The sequence below is a fragment of the Magnolia sinica genome, chromosome 8, assembly GCF_029962835.1.
Source record: "Magnolia sinica isolate HGM2019 chromosome 8, MsV1, whole genome shotgun sequence".
In the NCBI taxonomy this organism is placed as follows: Eukaryota; Viridiplantae; Streptophyta; class Magnoliopsida; order Magnoliales; family Magnoliaceae; genus Magnolia; species Magnolia sinica.
Genome location: NC_080580.1, coordinates 7,119,014 through 7,137,799, shown reverse-complemented (window position 1 = coordinate 7,137,799; position 18,786 = coordinate 7,119,014). Strand labels below are relative to the sequence as shown.

At 42.1% G+C, this 18,786-nt stretch overlaps 1 protein-coding gene across 1 annotated transcript; it reads left to right on the top strand.

The window, feature by feature from the left end:
• The first annotated feature begins 10,818 nt into the window (after window positions 1-10,818).
• Window positions 10,819-16,956, top strand: LOC131253817 (germin-like protein 9-3). The gene is made up of 2 exons (XM_058254953.1): window positions 10,819-11,216; window positions 16,707-16,956. The coding sequence occupies exons 1-2, from the start codon at window positions 10,819-10,821 to the stop codon at window positions 16,954-16,956; spliced, it is 648 nt and encodes a 215-aa protein (XP_058110936.1).
• The last annotated feature ends 1,830 nt before the right edge of the window (window positions 16,957-18,786 follow it).

Sequence of the window (18,786 nt, the reverse complement as noted above, 5' to 3'; positions counted from 1 at the left end):
GGCTATAATGACGTCCACCATTGAAACCCAAGATCCACCGATGTTTGTTTGTCATCCAAGCCTTATGAAAAGACAAACAGACACTGATAGAGGGAAATCACAAATATAAGCTTCATTCAAAAAATTTGTGTCCACCAAGAAGTTTTCAACGGTAGGCGTTCATTTCACACTATTTCCTTTAGTGTGGTCCCCTTGAGTATTGGATATGCTTCAATTTTGGAATAGTGTCCTAAAAGAACATGTTAAAACCAATGGACGGTGTGGATAAGACGAATACATGTCTTTGGACCCCACATAGTTTACTTACTCAGTACGCAATGGGCTACCCACTTTTAGATGTAGCCCGATGGGCAACGGCGCGATGATCTCAACCGTCAACTCACGGACCATCCATCTATTCCGACTCCCATGAATAGCCATTCTCCGAATCTAAAACTTATTATACAATTCTAACCGTTCCAGTCAGGATTTTTGTTTTCTACCATCGGTTTGGAGACCATTGATGATATGGCAAGGATCATCCACTCTATACATAGTTTGGATCAATTTCTATCCACATCAGGTCCCTTTAAACGGACGGTTCTGATTGACAGATTACCCTGCCATGTGGCGTAGAAATATGGCCATACCATATTCCTTTTCATAGCTGCACTTGAGTATACAAACGTATGACACACAATCCATTGCACCTAGGCCAACCACTTTGGTCCGTTTGGATAATCATGTGAACGGGTAGGATCACCAATAGCTCGGCATTGTACGGTGGAGATGGCCCACCAATTAGGTGATTAAGGCCATCTGATATATGCAACTTCTGTAACCTAGTCCATTAATGGTGGGCCCATTAAATACAGTTAATTTGGTTGGGTTCCCAAATGCTGTGAAATCGTCCGCGGGACACTTTTTTCCGTGTACTCCCGGCACACGATACTTGCATTAGAGGAGAGATTAGGTACCCAGTAACCTTAGGACTACGCAATCAAACCGACGGGGAGGAGGGGAATTTGGGTACTGCTCATCAGCAAACGTACTGTTTGCTGACGCGCAGTATTCTGGATATTTGATAATACGTATCAATGATCTAAACCGTTTATATGATGGGACACACCTTGGATGGATGAAAAATAAAAAATTAATATATAAAATATCCCGAAACCTTTCATCAGGAAACGACTTTAACATGAATATAGTCCGTCATACTATCGTACTTTTGTTGGCCATTTATCGAAATCTAAGATCTTTTAATGTGACGTTTCTTTTAATTAAAATTCCATCAGAGTCATAAAAAATCACATCAACGGTCTTAATTTCAAACGAATGGTCCAAATGTACCAGATCACGAGATACAGCAGCTTGTAATTTTTTGCGGGTGAACAGAACCCTGTCATTCCTCCCGTGGGAATATCCCACGTGTTATTTCCGCTTGAAAGACCTTCTGTCGAATATTCTCTCTAGATACCGCCACTCAGAAATTTGCCACGCAACATTACACGCGGTAGGTTTGCGTATGTGCCACGTGTTATGGGTATTGCATCTCTGAATGAGATGGGCCCACCATGAAGATGATCTGGCCCAAAAATTAACGGCTGTGAAAGGTATAAGAAGATTCATCTTGTACAAAAAAAAATGGACGGTTCGTAAGGACCTACGCACGGTCCTTATTTATCTTGAAATCATGGCCCGTGTGATTGATAGAAACATCATGAATTTTGATCCACATGATATCGATAGTAAGATCCGTCATATTCACTGATCTGATTTTCAACGTATGTAAATTTTTACACGTTTGACGCGTGTAAATGTGCGTGTGTAGATGGAGAGGCTCGACATCACATGCAACAGGTGGGAGAACACCCCACAAAAGACAAGAACGCCCCTGGGTCTCGACGCTGATTGCGTACTGCCCTGCCTGTACTAACTTGATTCAGGCAGGGAATCTTTATGTGTTTTATAAAAGCCGTCCATCAATTTTTAAAAATCATTTTAGGACATAAGCAGATCGAAGCCTCCTAATTCTCACCGTTGAAATTTTCTTAAGGGCCATCTGAGATTTATTTTCCATCCAACCCGTTCATAAGGTCACATAGACCTGGATGAAGGGAAAATACAAATAATCAAAACTTCTACTGCTCGCAGAAGGTTTTTAATGGTGGTAGTCCACTTGAGCCTTGGATCTACCTTATTTTCGGGATCATAATGTAAAATGATCTTTAAATGAACGGTGTGGATAAATCACACACATCATGGTGGGCCCCAGGAGCCTATACCTGGAGCGAGTCTGTCCAGGCAGGGCAGGACGCAATTGATCCTTGGATCTACCTTATTTTCGGGATCAAAACGTAAAATGATCTTAAAAAAGGGATGAACGGTGTGGATAGATCACATACATCATGGTGGGCCCCAAGAGGACGGCTGGACCGAGTCTGTCCAGGCAGGGCAGGACGCAATTGGCGTCGCCGGGGACCTTTCTTCCAAGCTGTGTGAAAACGCCGCGTGAGAATCGAAAGGAGGAAAGCAATCGCCAACAACACCTGTCTTTTAGTGCTCAAAAACACTCAGGCTCTGTGGAGTCCACCATGTCTTATATGTAAATCCACTCCGTCCATCAGTCGATTAACACTATTTTGACCGTACAAGAAGAAGATAAGCTCAATTAAAATATTATATGGCCCACACTCGTAGGAACATTGTGAAATTACTCCAAAAACCGCTAAGTTCCAATTGGTATAGCCCGCCAGAGTTTTTTTAATCAGGCAGCTAGTCACACGTGATTAGCCGGTGTGATGAAAGACAAATACCATGCTGGGCTCACAAGAAAATCTATGGTTGACATATCATCCCATTGTTCAATGTTGTACGGCCCATCTGGCTCTTGGACCTATCTGATTTTGGTATCAGGGTCTAAAATCTAGGGTGGAACTTGATAGACGGAGTGGATTTCACACTTACAACATTGTGGGCCCCACAGACCTGGGTGTTCTACGCAAGCGTGTAGAACAGGTGATGTGGAATATTCCAGTCCTCGAAAGAAAAATGCCGACATGGTGGGGGTAACCTACGGGCAGTCGTTACTCGGGGCGTGCGGTGAAGGACACGTCAGCGTTGAAAATGAAGCCCTCGTGAATCTCGTGTTTCAGGGAAGTAAAAGGCCCACCGAACCCGCGTGATGAATGAAGGCATGACAACCGTCCATCTTATGGTCCATGACTCAGTTAGGAAGAACACAGCCAATGGGGCAATGCTAGCCGTTAGATTAACATTCTTACCGGGAACGTCCACCTATCTATTCTCTCCGACTGAGAAGCCCAATGTGGTATGATGGTGGGGCCATCGGTGGGCCACCTAATGGAACAATCCAAAGTGTTTTTTTTTTTTTTTTCATTTTACCTAAGTCTAAGTATTTTAAATGAATATTTTTAATTTAATTAGATATTGAGAAAATTGAAATAGACTCTTTATTGAGTGGTTGATTCGACCTAGCTGGATATGGACTGAGTTTAGAATTTGGCTTTCTAAACCATGGGCATGACTAATCCAACACTGCTTAGACTTAATTATAATCCAGTTGGGTCCCTATTCATAGCTCAGTCGCAGACTTAACACTGAAATGATGGGTTATAGGTTCAAGTTAGGGCTGAAAGTTAGGCAAGTTAGGTTAGGTCAGTGCTCAACCCTAACCTAACCCAATGTTAATATACATCAACTCTAACCCAATCCAACCTCAGATTAGGAATTCTCATTCCAAGCCCATACCAAGGGGCTCGGTTGGGTTTATCAAGTGGATAAATTATAATATTTTCATTATTACATTAGTCTATTATATTTCAATACATGTCTTATTTTTGTATTTATGATTTTATTAATTATATATGTAATTATTTGTTATAAAAAATTTCATTTTTTTTTTTTTAAAAACAAGCAAGCTAAAAAATAAGACAACTACTTTAAAAGTTGTGTTGTGTAGCATGCAATCCATTTGGGAAAGAAAAATCCGGTGTATCTTGTTAGCTTGAGTAATCATAAATGACGTAGACCAATGAGACCCGACCACAATAAAATTTCATGTGCCTTTAACACAAACAATCCACATTCAATTATAATTTATAACTTATATCTATCGGGTTCGGGTTGGGTTTGGCAACCCGAGACCTCAACCTGAGCCCAACCAAAGTTTTATCGAGTTAATGTTTGTATAGCCCAAGCCTAAGACTAAACTTGATACATCCTGTCAGATTCCAACCTAATGTCAAGTCGGTTACAGGTCAGTCGGGTTGAAGTTGCCCAACCGTTAGCCCTAGTTTAAGTGCACATGTGATGTGTGTGGGTGTGATGGTGCGTGTGTGAAAAAGAGAAAAAGAAAAGTAAGTTAATTATAATCCAATTTGCTACCATGAGTCATAGTCAAAATGTAGTTAACCTTGTAGCACTTGAATGAGTCGTCGTTAATTAATATGATTTTGAGTACATGACCAATCTAAAGTGAATCCACCTATTCAAGCTGTTTGGAACCCACTAATTGGTAACTTCATATTAAATTTTGTTCATAAGATGATGCAATTGTATTATTAAAGTGAATAAATAGACAACTTCTTCGGACAATTCTTGAGTGATGATTCCATCATTATAATTTAACCAAATTTTATATTCTTCATCAATGAATAAACTCGTAGCCATGATGTCCGAGTTTTCTAACCTGATGGTTCCTCAGGCTTTGCAAATGAAAGAAATTACAAGAAACAGGGTACAACCATACTCTTGTTAGGAAAGATACTGTTAAATTCAAATAGGCTAACCATTAACCCCAAATCAATCTCATCAATGACATGTTGGACGGTTAAGCCACATAAGTAGCTTTTGATCGCCAACTTTGCGTCACCATACTTAATACTATTTCAACAATGAATAAATTAATTACAAAAGGAGGAGAACTAATACAAAATGATATATATAAAAAACTTATAGTAGACAAACAAACTCCTTGAGTCCAATCAGTTATCAAAATAAGTTAAACCATCGAAAATTAATCACAACCAATAAAACCTATATGACTGGTTAGTAGATGGTCTTTAAGACCATTCAACCTAAGTTATTTACATAATCTATGTTCTATTTTCAGCTATTAAAGAAAAATTCATTAAATTATATTGTATTTGTTATGGGTGAAAATAAGCTGGTTATAAGTATGAGGTCAGCTCAGTCATATGTACTCGTCGTATGGTCAGTCAGTGCCAGCCACGACCAAGGAGTTCTTCAACAACCAGAAAAGCAGCAACCCATTATTGGAGAGAGATGCCTGCCCTATGAGCTTAGCCACCAGAAGATGAAGTATCTCCGTGTCCATCAAATGCCGAGCCCTTCAACGATCCCATCCATTTCTGAGCCGCTACATTCGAAAGGGCCCCCCTTTCGTATAAGTAAGGAGAAGAGGACGGTTATCCCTACCTCACCTGCGTTCTACTAAGGAAATGAGCTTGACCTCCACCCTTTGACCTGACCTCCAAGGGTAGGTCGGCAAGTCGGACATCTATCATATGCTCAGGAAATACTCAACCATGGCTTACTACAGAATCCAAGTCGGCAAACCGCTTCTTGGGACGGCCTTGTAGGCCGCCTTGTATGCTCAACCTCGACCATGTACCGCAATTCTGACCACTCAGATTCTAAGGAAGAGATCTGTCCGAGATCTCAGCGAAGATCTCAGATAGATATCCGCAGTGCCTTTGAGATACAACTCCTTGTACAATATGTTCCTACTAAGTAGGGATATCTCCATGTACACCACCGCCCCTCTTCAACTATAAAGAGAAACACTTTTAAAGGTGAAAGGTACATACAACCTTGTATACAACAAATATCCCGATTCTTCTACTACTCCTGTAAAATTACCTGACTTAGGCATCAGAGGGTCTCCAACCTTAACCGGCGCCTCTAATATCTTCTCTTATTTTCTAATAAATCGCAGGTACTCCAGCTAACAGGAAGTGAGGCACGATCGACCAGATTTCTGCGTCAACAGTATTTATATTATTAAATAGCAAATAAAATTATATAATTTTATCAATTATTTATATTTTTTTTTTCTATTTTATATCTTTTCCAATATTGGTGTGGTTTGATTCAATGCTCAAACACCTTAAAGACGTGGCATGTATGTACCTGACAACTCTATGTATGCACTTTCCAAAATGCCCCACATGTGTTCTATGAATCTTTCACCTTATTTTGTGCATATTTAAATATTTCAGTAGTAAATTGATTGGAACTGTGGAGCCTACCATGACATATGTTTTATCAACGCTGTTTATCCATTTTGAAATATCATTTTAAGGCTCGAGCCCAAAAAAGAGGCAGATTGAAGGCTCAAGAGGACTACACCAAGGAAGCAATAAGGATTGAATTCCTACCATTGAAAACTTCCTAGGCCCACTGTGATGTTTATTTGCCATCCATACTATTCATAAGAACACATAGACCTATATGAAGGGAAAATATAATTATCAAGTTGATCCAAAACTTCTGTGCAACCAAAGAGGTTTTCAATGACAAACTTTTAATCCCCATTGCTTCTTGTGGTGTGGCCGACTTAAACCTTTAATCTACCTCCATTTTGGTCTCATGCCCAACTGCAGCGCCCTCCACAGGACCATCTGTCTCTAGGTAGGTATTGGTGGGGTAGCCCACGTGGGAATTTGGGATGGTCCCATAAAGCTTGAAACCTTTTTTCATCTATACATACAAATAGAGGCAGATGGGTTGGTTTGACCTGACATGTCATGATACCTGACTGGGCAATAAATGGGTATGGATCTCAAGTTCGACTCATTGGAGAAAGTATCCGAAAGTTCACCCTAATTACTAAATTGTTAGGATGGCTGCCTTCCAAAATCAACCTCACCATGACCCTGATCCGACCTACTGCATTCCCAATTTTGAATGGGTCCAATTTGGACCAAACCAACGACTCAACCCAAACCTGACCTAGACCAGGACTAGGTCCAAACCCAGCTGAGACCGACCCGTACATTCAACATATATTTATTGAGCCGTGTTATGTTTAAAGATAGTACGAGTGCAAACCCACAGTATTTTTATACCTAAATTACATGGATCCTCTTAGACCATACCCAACCTAAGTTGAGTTGGGACTCACTCAGAGCTAGGTTTGAATTGGCCCAACTCAGCCAAGTTGGGTGTGACTTGTGGCATCAAACTGGTGGGGTCTAACTGAGTGTAAGTCGAACTTGGGCTGGTCACAGAAGACTCATTTTAGTCTTAAACCATGCCCTACTCATCCGAGTCTTAAACCATGCCCCACATCTCCATGGGCCATATAAACAATAAGGTTTCAATGGGTGGACATCCACTCTCAATGGTTGTCTATTATGTGGCCCACATATGTTGATTGGTCTGATTTTTAGGCCAATGACCCACCATAGAAGGGTGCATATAATTGATGGTGTGAATGTCCAACACGTATATATAGTGGGCCGGCAGAACTCGACCTGCATGGAAGTCCCCATGACTTCCCATGAGGTGGAGTTCTGTGAGTCCCACCTTAATGCGTATCAGATATTCACACCATCAATTAGATGCATCCTTTCCGAGTAATGAGCCTAAAAATTAGGCCTTTTATTTTTCGTGGGTCACACCATAGATAATAGTTGAAAGCATATGCCCATCCATTGAAATTTGTCTGATTGTTTATAGGGCCCACTTAGATGTGGTTCAGACATCCAACAATTCATTATGTGTGTCACATTTGGATGAGGGGTCACACTAAATTTTCGGTCATTTCAGAACTCTAGTGCTCCCCACCGAATGCATTTAGATGCTTTAGGCATGATTTCATATAGTTTCAAATTCTATAGCTCACAACAGTTCCAATAAATTAAATTTTAGGACGTCCCATAACATAGAGGGGACCCACCAAATGCACACCATGATATTCAACATACATTATAGTGGGGCCCACACAGCGTGAATTTATCAAAAGCTCCCGTGAGGTCAACATCATATAACTCAGGTGTTCCCCCACCAAATGCATTTAGATATTTTAGGCATGATTTCACGTGGTTTCAAATTGTATAGACCACAAGAGTTCCCATACAGTTGATCTTTGAGACGTCACATAACATAGAAGGGACCCACCAAATGCACACCATGATGTTCAACATACATCATAGTGGGGCCCACATAACGCAAATTTATGAGAAGCTTCCGTGAGGTCGACATCATATGACCTTTCCCTAACACACACCCACGTAGGAAAAATTAAAGTAATTAAGTCAATACGTATGTAAATGAATAAGAGTAGGAGGACTGAATGGCCAATTTCAAACCGTGTCCTACCTAAAAGAGACTAAGAATTCCATTTCCATTTAAATTATTCCAAGTCCAGCCCAACTTACAAGTAAACCTTCACCAACCAAAACACGTGTGAGTATTTTTCAACCAAATCAAACACGATTTAGAAATCTTGTTCAACCAAACTTAAAAATGTTGGGAAATCTCACGTGTTAGACGGCTAAGAAACGTTCCAACTAGCACGTACAGATGGTTGCAACTGTGTCATGTGTATACGACATCCAACCCGTCCAAAGGGTTTAGCTTGAGCGGAAGCTTAGACTATTGCAGAAATCAGATGATCAACACATCAGATGGGCCACATATGTACTGTGGATCAATTGATGATTGTCCACATATATCAGTTTTTTGGACAGGCCTGATCTGATGGACCCGGCTAAATAATTCAAAATCCAGTCCGATGACCCGTTAGATTTGGAAGGGATAGCCACAAGTTTCTATCTGACCATGTTGTAAATACGTAATTACGTCTTTGATATAGAAATATTTGAAATTGAAGGTTGGATCCAAGCCGTTGGCTTGGCCTCCCATAGATCATCTCTAAGTTGACCATAATCAGGATAAGGATCTTCAATTATTTTATCTTTCTGCTGGGGCTGTTGTGCGGAAAGCTCGGTCTGGGTTGATGTCAGCCTAGCATGGCCCGTTTAATTTTTGGACCTGAAATTAAGCCCAAGCCCATCCTATGACAGACGTACACAGGTTGGGTGGGTCGTACCATTTAAAATCATACAAAACATTCATAAAACATATAAAAGCACTTGGTGGAGTCCACCTGAGTTTTGGAAGCGGCTGAAACTTGGTCTGACCCCTCATCCAAGTGGGACACACACAATAGATGGGCTTGATTTGTGAACCACATCTCAGTAGGCCCAATAAATGATTATGAATTTTTTAACAAGAGGGTAAGCCCTCTCCACTGTTGTATGTGGTGTGGCCCACCCAAGTCATAGATTGATTTGATTTTTAAGCCTGTGGCCCATCATGGAATGGTGCATCTGGGTGATGGGGTAGATGTTCGACACACATCACAGTGGGGCCCACACAGCTCGACCTCATGGTCAGCTCCCATGAGGTGGGCCGTCAATTTAGACCATCAGGATTAAAACAAAAGCCACATGTACCGTTGATCTATCTATGTGCATTATCCACCACAGGATGACATTGTATATAGTGGAGGCAACGGCCCAAACGGGCCACCTGGCCCAGCTTTGGAGAGGGTTTGGACCTATTACCTCAACCTGTGGGCCAGGTGAATTTGTGGGCCGGGCTGTGGTTCAAGTCATCTTAGCCTGACCCAAGCTCGGGTCCACTTCATCCGTACGTATGTTCTTTCCTACAAAATATGCCGTTCCAAACTCAATTGGACAACACACGCATCTCGCATGTAAGACCGTTGTTTTCATATATACAAATGTCTATGGCTTCATGCACGTGCGGCCCACTTAATGATCGGATGGAATGATGACCCCAACATCACGTATCTACGTGGTGTCAGCACAATGTGGGGCCCACCATAATGTATGTATTTTATCCATGCCGTCCATCTTTTTGGACAGATCATTTAAGGGCATGATACCTAAATTGGAACATATCCAAATCTCAAGTAGCCCACACCATAGGAAAAAGTGGGGATAATGACGTCCACAGCTGAAACCTTTCTAGGGCCCACACCGATATTTATTTGTTGTCCAATCTGTTCATAAGGTCACACAAACCTAGATTAATGGAAAACACAAATATCAGCTTCATCTAAAACTTCCGAGGTCTCTTCAAGAAGTTTCCATCGGTGAGCATTCAATCCCCACTGTTTCCTATGGTGTGGTACACTTTAGCGTTGGATATCATTCAATTTCGGGCTCATATATTAAAATGAACTAGGAAAATGGATGGACGGCGTGGATAAGACACATGCATCACAGTCGGTCCCACAGAGTCCTTGCACCGCGTAGCCACGTGATGTTGGGGTCCCACGCAATCTGCGTCCGAACTACCCATGGATGATATCTACCAACGGTTGATATCTACTAATCTTCCGTATCACATATCTTGACCGTCCATTAAGCTCGAAGTTATCCGTATCACATATCTTGACCGTCCATTAAGCTCGACCAACTCTTCATAGCCTGACTTTAAAGAATCATACCGATCAGATGATCATAACCATCCAGTGGTATCACGATACATATATTTTGTAGAAGATTGGTCTGATAATCACAGATATTGAGAAGAATCCGACTGCATACAGTGGGGAAGAGATCAGACTGGACCTAATGGACGGTCCAGATAGCCGATGTGGTAGCAGGCAAGTCCACATACAACTACTTGCACGAGAAGAGTCCCATGCACTTATCTCACTTGATCATGAAAAAAATGCATGCCCAAATCCAGCAACGTAACCTCCCTATAAATACCCAAAACACCCTCAAACGTCTCACACACTTCAGTAATCAAATGGCCCACCCAAAATCCATCCTCGCAATCCTTGCACTGTTGTTTTTCATCGAGATCCGTGCGGCGGACCCTGAGCTCCTCGAAGACTTCGCGGTCCCTGATGGTGTGGATGAGAATAAGATCGATGGTGGCTTCTTCACGTACACTGGCCTACGTGGAGGTGCACCCTCATCGAATGGCGCCGTAGGCCAGAAGATCATATCCGTCCATGAATTCCCAGCCCTCAATGGCATGGGGCTGTCGTTGGAGCTACTCGAGTTCCCACCAGGTTCTGTGAATGCACCCCACACGCACCCAAGGGGGGCCGAGATCCTTTTCGTGATGGACGGTGTGCTTACAGTCGGTGTGTCGGACGGTAATGGAAAGCTCTACAAGAATGTTCTACAAAAGGGCGATGTGTTCGTGTTTCCTAAGGGCGTGTTTGGGCGTTGGGATTGGAAGGGATTCGGTGGGATGGAATTCAAAAAACATAATTACCCTGTTGCCATGGGATAAGAATAATTCCATGCTTTGTTGGTAATCCGGTGATACATTGAATGGATATACTAACCATCATTCGAAATTATTGAGAATAACACACATGTGTTATATCTAGACCGTTCATTTGTTTTGTAACCTCATTTTATGGCATGGGCCTAAAAATGAGGTAGATCCAAAACTTATATAGCCCCATTGAAGTTTTCAATGGTAAGTATTCAATCTCCATTGCTTTCTATGGTGGGGTCCACCTGAGCTTTAGATTAACCAGATTTTTTGGCCCATGCTCTAAAATAATCTCAAAAAATGGGTGGACGGTGTGGATCTAACCTACACATCATAGTGGGACCTACACAACTTGCTAACATTGAGTGAAATTGGCATCGGACCCAATGCAATTCCATGGACAGCTTTTCCATCCTCCCCAAACATGGAGTGGAATTGGCACGGGACCAGATGCAATTCCATCCCACCCAATCCCTTCTAATCCCAGTGCCCAAACACGCCCTAAGGGATTGTCTCACTACCAAGCGAACTTTGATAAGACGAAAAAGGCCTGCGGCATGTCGGCCTTTGCTAGCTCGAATGCCGACACGCTCGCCCTGCCTTTGGCTCTCTTCGGGTCTAACATACCGGATGAAGTGCTCACTAAGGTTTTCAAGATATCGGCCGATACGTTACAGCAGCTTAGGGCTGGCCAGAACTAAAAAGAGAGGAGTAGAATTTGTTGGAAAATGTGTTGGAAATACTAAAAAATAAAATAAAATAAAGTTATTTATTTTCTTTCACCACGGGGAATCGCATTAAATATATGCTATCCTTGAAGTGTGATTCACACTCTTATCAAATTGCTGATGGGAATAGATGAATTACTTCTAGGATAAGATAAGCCTGTTTGGATCATGCGTTTAGCAATCACGAAGGGTCCACTTAGGAATAATTTTAACGTATCAAATCTTCTGGCAAAATCAAAATGATAATGTAACATTATTCTAAAATGGAGATGCAATCCTTAAGATCTGATGGATGAGGAGAGATGTAACTTTGAGATGATAAAATTTGGACTGGAATGGTATAGTTTATATAGGCATTAGGGAGTGGATTGTTGCTTGGTGGCCATCAATGGTTCAGAACGTTTGAAAAACGTTTTTGACCGTTGATCATTAATTTCAGCCATTTCTGGTCGTCGGATCGGAAGATTTGACCGTTAGATCATTATGGTCCATCCGTTTTCAGCACCTAGGCTCTTACTAGATCACTCGCACCATCTCGCATAAGGTTATGAGGGGCGACACGATGTCCATGTGCAAAGTGCACCAACTAGCGCCACTACAGCCACACTACTCACACCCGAGCCCACAACCCAAGCGTCTCAATCTCCAAAGCTTCAAGTAAGAATACTACACACACATCCACATATAAACCCTAAATCTTCTCCTATCATTTCCACTGTGGGATAAAAGCACACACCGCACTTTTCCATTTGAAATTCCTAAAAATCGTTTTGGCGGCAAAATCCTATAATTTTGAAATATTTGAAATATTTTTTTTCAAAAAACCAAATCTCAACAAATCTGATGTAGGAGTGGAAATAGTATGGTTGCGTGTGTGTATAACACCTTGAAATTTGGGGGTCGAGCAATACTCGACTCCCAAGTTCCTGGGTGCCACTTATATCTTAAGGGTTAGTAATTTCAGGTATAGTCAACGAAATGAGCAGTAGAGGGGTCAAATGAATCATGAAACGCAACCCACACCTAAGTCACTGAAATAAAACACAGCTAAGTAGGTACAAATCCAACAAAGGAAATATCATACGGGACGCACGAGGCGACGCCCCAACAAAATATACAAAATACAAAGTCCAAAACTGGTATGCAACTATCCCCTCACCCAATGACCCATCGTTAACCCTAAGCGGTATATGGAGATCCGCCTAAAAGCTAGAAATAGGAAAGCTCCTCTTCCTCATCTATGCTCGACCCGTCCAGCGCGTCGAGCTCGGTGACACCTGCATCTAAAGAAAGGTCTGGTTGGTGTTTTAAAACACCATCCCAGAGTGGGAATGAGTGATCAACTCCGTGGGTGCCATTATCAATGAGTTACACAAGATATCAATTCCAAAGGCGATGTTAATGAAAAGCATATAAGCATAGATTCCTAACTACTCTTTTTAGTGTGTATGCATGTATTATGGAATGATGCATGCTCTCATCAACAACACTCCATCGAGCGACTTCGTCTAACGTTCGCATATGACAAACACTCTCTCATTGTGACTTCAACTGCCGAGTCGCCAACCTAGCTAATGCGTTGCGATCATGAACATGTTAGCCAGGTGTTTAGTTATGTTCATTCATCCAACAAATTGGCGAAACTGTAACACCACGACGAAGTCAATGCCCTTATCAATTTGTGAGGCTTAGGCCTCACGGTCCTTGATCCCATCAGGTTCCTCACTCCCAATGAATGCACACGAGGAGTGCTAGGAAGGTGGGTTCACTCGTGGTCAGTATAGGGAGGCTCACCACCCCAGCGTAGGCCAGCAGCTCGGGTATAGTGTCTCATTCCACCATGCCCGGCTCACGAGGCTTGTCGATCATTTTTTAACGGTTGTCAGTATGCGTCCATGAGCGTGGTGTGATTCAGATTCCAAATAGGCATGATCAAACATGGTTAATGAACATGGTTGGTCAGTTAGTGGACCAATCCGTCCAATTCAAGCGAGCACGGAATGCACGACATTGGGTACGAGCATCCCACGTAGTCCTACTACTGTCGTCTATTGGTGTTCGCCCCAAATTGGTCAGTTTGGCCATGGGACAACCCAACCAGCAAGGCTGCTCACATGATCTTGTAGTTTCATTGGCCAACCTAGAGATAGGGGTTATACCTCTTAACATTTAAAGACAATTATGAACTATTCTCAATTACAAAAGAATTCAAAGCATGCATATAATCATGACTTAGGTTGCAAGGTAACATAACAGAAGTTGTGAGCTACTTCTAATGGCAGTAACTAGACATTCATGCATACAGGGTTATATTTCCTAATGATAAAGAAAGGATCACATGTTACCTTATTTGCATGAAATTTAGTCATGCATGTATCAAACGGCAAACATTCGAGTAAAATTAGATGCATAGATAAACATGCAGCACAAATTCTAAGTTCAATCAAAATTGGGGATGTTCCAACTTCAATCTTTCATGATAAGAAGGAAAATTATGGGTGGAAGGCAATGTTCAATTCAGCCTAGTCTATTTGACTTGGGGTTGAGCATTGATTTCCCTATGCATGTTTAAGCGGCCCACAAGGAGAATTCATTAATGGATTTCCTACAAATCACTCATGCGCAGCAATTTCAACAACTACAATCATTAACTTCAGCCTAGGTTTTATAATTGGTCACATAAAGATAATGGTCCGCACCTAGGGGTCGTTGAGGGCTTGTGAAGTCGTCCTAAGGGTACCAAACTCGTGAGTTGATGCGCCGGGGTCCTGTGCCAATTGAGTTTGCATGTTAGGACACATGCAAGTGGCTTAGAATATAAGAAAAACTACGGGAGAGTTGGGTGGTTACTTCCCAATGAGCAACAACCGCTGCTATGGCGGTGGAGTTGCGATCCCAGGTGTGTGGTTGGAGTAGGTGAGAGGGGTTCCTTCAAGGTTTCAGCTCTCCTTGGGCACTTCCTCTTCTACACACTCTCTCTACTCTCTCTTCTCTCTCTCCCTTTGCTGAAATTCGTATGGGAGTGAGGGAAGGAGGTTTTTGGGCTTATAAAGCCTGGAAATTGGTCCATTTGACCCTGGGTATGCTAGTCCAAATAATTATACCCTTGGTGGGGGTACTTTTAGTGTTTGGGGTGGTCTTAGTAGCCCCCTGGACCGTCTATGCCATAAGATAGGTGTCCCATAGCCTGATGAGGGGTTGTCCGAAGTTTGGTGGCAAACGGATACGGCAATTGGTTGCAGGGGTTCGATTTGCGATCAACGGTCGCCGTTACTTGATTAAGGGTCAGATTTGGTGGACGAAGGCAAGGAAATACCTTTGACACTTGGTGCCAATTTGGATGAGATCCGACGGCTGAAATGCCCAAATTACTATCCTAAGTGGCGGGGCCATTTGTTTTGAAATTTCAGATTTTTGGCCAAAGTTAGGGCGAGTTGCACTTTACAAGTGCTGACTGGACGGCGCGAATCGTCTGCTTCCAGGCGTCGTTTGAGTTCGTCGTCCACGATGGACAACAAGCTCGATGAGGCCTATGCCCTCCCAAAGTTTCAGATTTTTGCGTCACACGACCCGTACAGACAGTCGTCAAGTACAAATGGGCAAACCAGCTTTACGGCTCAAACATAATCAGACTCAACTGCATTAGTGGCATAACCTGGGTTAATGGGCTCGCTCGACTTGACTCGAAAAAGCTCGATTCGAATGATTTTTTGAGCTCGAAAATGAGTTCGAGTCGAGTTCGAGCTGGCCCCAGCTCGACTCGACTCGGATCAAATCCAACTCGAATCAAACTTGGATCGAACCAATTGGGTGACTCAGTTACTTTGATATTGATGTTGCTCATCAAGTGTTTGATGAAATGACTTGACTAAGTGTGGCTGGTGCAAAGGAAGGTATGTATATGAAATAAATGCCTTTTTCTTTTTTTGTTTTCTTGATTTTTATGTTGCTTAGAGGGGTGTTTGATAAAATACCTATAAAACCACTATTGCTATTTTACATATAATGAGATTTTGAAGGTTCAGTCTATGTGTTTGTGAAAATGCTGCATGGTCGAACTTGGCTCGAATAAGCCCAAGCTGCTGACTAAATCGAGCTGAGCCGAGCTGGCCAGTTAGGCTCATGGACCGAACCGAGCCAAGTTTGAGCTAGGTCAGCTAGTGGCCGAGCCAAGTCAAGCTGAGGTCAGCTCCACTCGGTTCAACTCGATGTACACCCCTAATGGTAGTCCTCATCAAAATCCAAGGCAGAGTGTCATGTCATTTTAATTTTGTGTGGGGCCTGCCATGATGTTTAAGTAACATTTACTCTGGCCATTAATTGTTGAATCCTGATTTAGGCATAGATTTAAAATATTAAGATGACTTTTAATTCAAGTGGACCACACCAAAGAAAATAGTTGGGGGAGAGACATTCACCCTTTATTTTCGAAAGCCCCACCATGGTGATTTTAGGAAATCCACTATAACCACTAGATGTCACACGAATAATTAGATTGGAGGGTGATCTTGTACACTTTTTTTTTTTTTTCAAAAGGAGTATCAAAATGTAAATTTCATATCTTTGTAAAATTCTCAAAATGGATTCTTGAAATTTCATTGCATATTTTCATTCACATGCACGTTCAATCCGGTCCGTCCAATATTGAATAAATAAAATTTGATTTCTGGGTCACAGATCCACGGTTCCAAAATGTATTCCTAGTACTGAATTTGAATTGTGGATTATCACGTATCGTATCGTACCGTTGGAAAGAAAACTGGTAAAGGGCAAGATCCTCGTCTGTGATCATGCCGTCAAAGGCGATATCCCGATGCTGATGAACAATTTCTTCCCTGATGTTGCCTTCTCTTTTCCTCTCCCAACGGCCCAGATCAGCGAGGAGGACAACCATAAGGTCAAGCAGTACTTGATGACGACCAAGTAAGCTTCTAAATTCTAGATTGAGCCTTTTCCAGATTTTTCTCTGAGATCAGGTCCGTTCATATATAAGGTGGGGCCCATCATAAATAATCCCATAAGGATGCCGATCCACCAACCAAAAGTGGGCCGCGTATGTTACAAGAGAAAATGAACAATGTGAAAGGAAATGGCCAATTCTCCACTTTAGATGATTGAGATTCTTAGGCCAGTGAATGTTTGTAGTGGGGCCCACCTGATGAACAGTCCCGATTTCCAATATTTTACCAAGTTTAGAATTGAGATTGAAGGTTTATTTTCAACCTAATGGACGGATAGTTTGTGTAGTGAGTGTGCGTACACTATATCCCTATCCGACGCGGATTGACTGTGCCCCTTGTTGTCGGAAGCTGTGTAGGGCTCAAAGAGAGTCCCGTGAAAAATCCACTCCGTCCATCAGTTTTTCAAGATCACAATAGAGCAGGAATCTAAAAATCAGGGGATTCAAAAATCAGGTGGGGCGAAACAAGACATCAGGGATTGAACGCCCACCGTTAGAAACTTTGTGGGGGCCACGAAAGTTTCGTATGAAGATGATATTTGTGCATACAGTTTATCTGAGCGGTAATAACGCTATGATCGCGTTGGATGGTATATAAACATCATGGTCACCTCCTGGAGGGTTTTCTAAACTGATGGACGGTGTTGGGCCCACAGAGATTTCCTTGACAAATCCACTCCGACCATCAGTTTTGAAATACCATGTAATTATAGGAAATTAAAATTCAGGAAGATCTAAATCTCATGTGGGACACACCAAACAAGAAAGTGGGAACGGAATGTCCATCGTTAAAACCTTACCGGAGCTGACCATGATCTTCATATGCCATCCAAACCGTTCATAGGGTTATTAACACTCAGATAAACTGTAGATACAAATTTCTTCCGGAAAAAACAAATTATCTGGCCCACACAAAGTTTCTAATGGTGGTTGTTCAATCCCTTCTGTTTTATGTAAAATGGCTCACATGAGTTTTGGATCTGCACGTTTTTAGAATCCTGTCGTATTGTGGCCTTGAAAAACTGGTGGACGGAGTGGATTTATCACAGGCATCTCTATGGGCCCCACAGCTTCCGACAACAGGGACAGGATCCGCTTCCATCTCTGGACGTCTAGGAGCTTTGCTAAGAGCTCACGCGTTTGCAATAAAGGTCGTGTACACGCCACACGTGCCAGAATGGCAAATACGTACAAGATCTAATCCATCCATCAAGATGGTTCCACATTCTACATGTTTTTCAAAAAATTAAATCTGAACCAATCAGCATGTGGGCCCCAATATCGAAATAGATGGATGGGTTAGAAAACTTCAGCCAAGTTTTAGAGCCGTACATTTTTTTGAAACTTGTGGCCCATCTGATCACTCAATGAAATAGTCAATATGTTGGTGCGGTTCTAATGGATGAATTGGATCTCAACATATCCCACATGTGTGGCACGTACATGAGCTTTATTGCACACGCGTGTGGGCTTAGCAAACCTTCCAAAACATATTACAGAAGGAGATTTTGAAATCCCATTTCAAAATATGCAACGGGATTCCCGCTATCTGGATTTGGACAAATAGGAGGTGTATATGTGCATACGACACTCGTTTATTTATTTATTTATTTTTTAAAATTATTTTCTTTCATTCATAATAATGATAATAGCATCTTGTTTATGGATTTTGAATAGAAATCCGGTGGCCAAGATCAGCACATCTAAAGGGGCTTTCGATCCTACGGCTCCCTTCGTTACTTGGATGTCGGGCAGAGGACCGAACTTCGTCACACCGGAAATTCTCAAGGTAGAGAT

Bases quoted from the DNA above. Each gene is read 5' to 3' on its own strand.
- LOC131253817 (XM_058254953.1), top strand. From the start codon at position 10,819: ATGGCCCACCCAAAATCCATCCTCGCAATCCTTGCACTGTTGTTTTTC. The intron at 11,217-16,706 runs GTTCGTGTTTCC...TCTGGGTCACAG, and splicing joins GTTCTACAAAAGGGCGATGT to ATCCACGGTTCCAAAATGTA.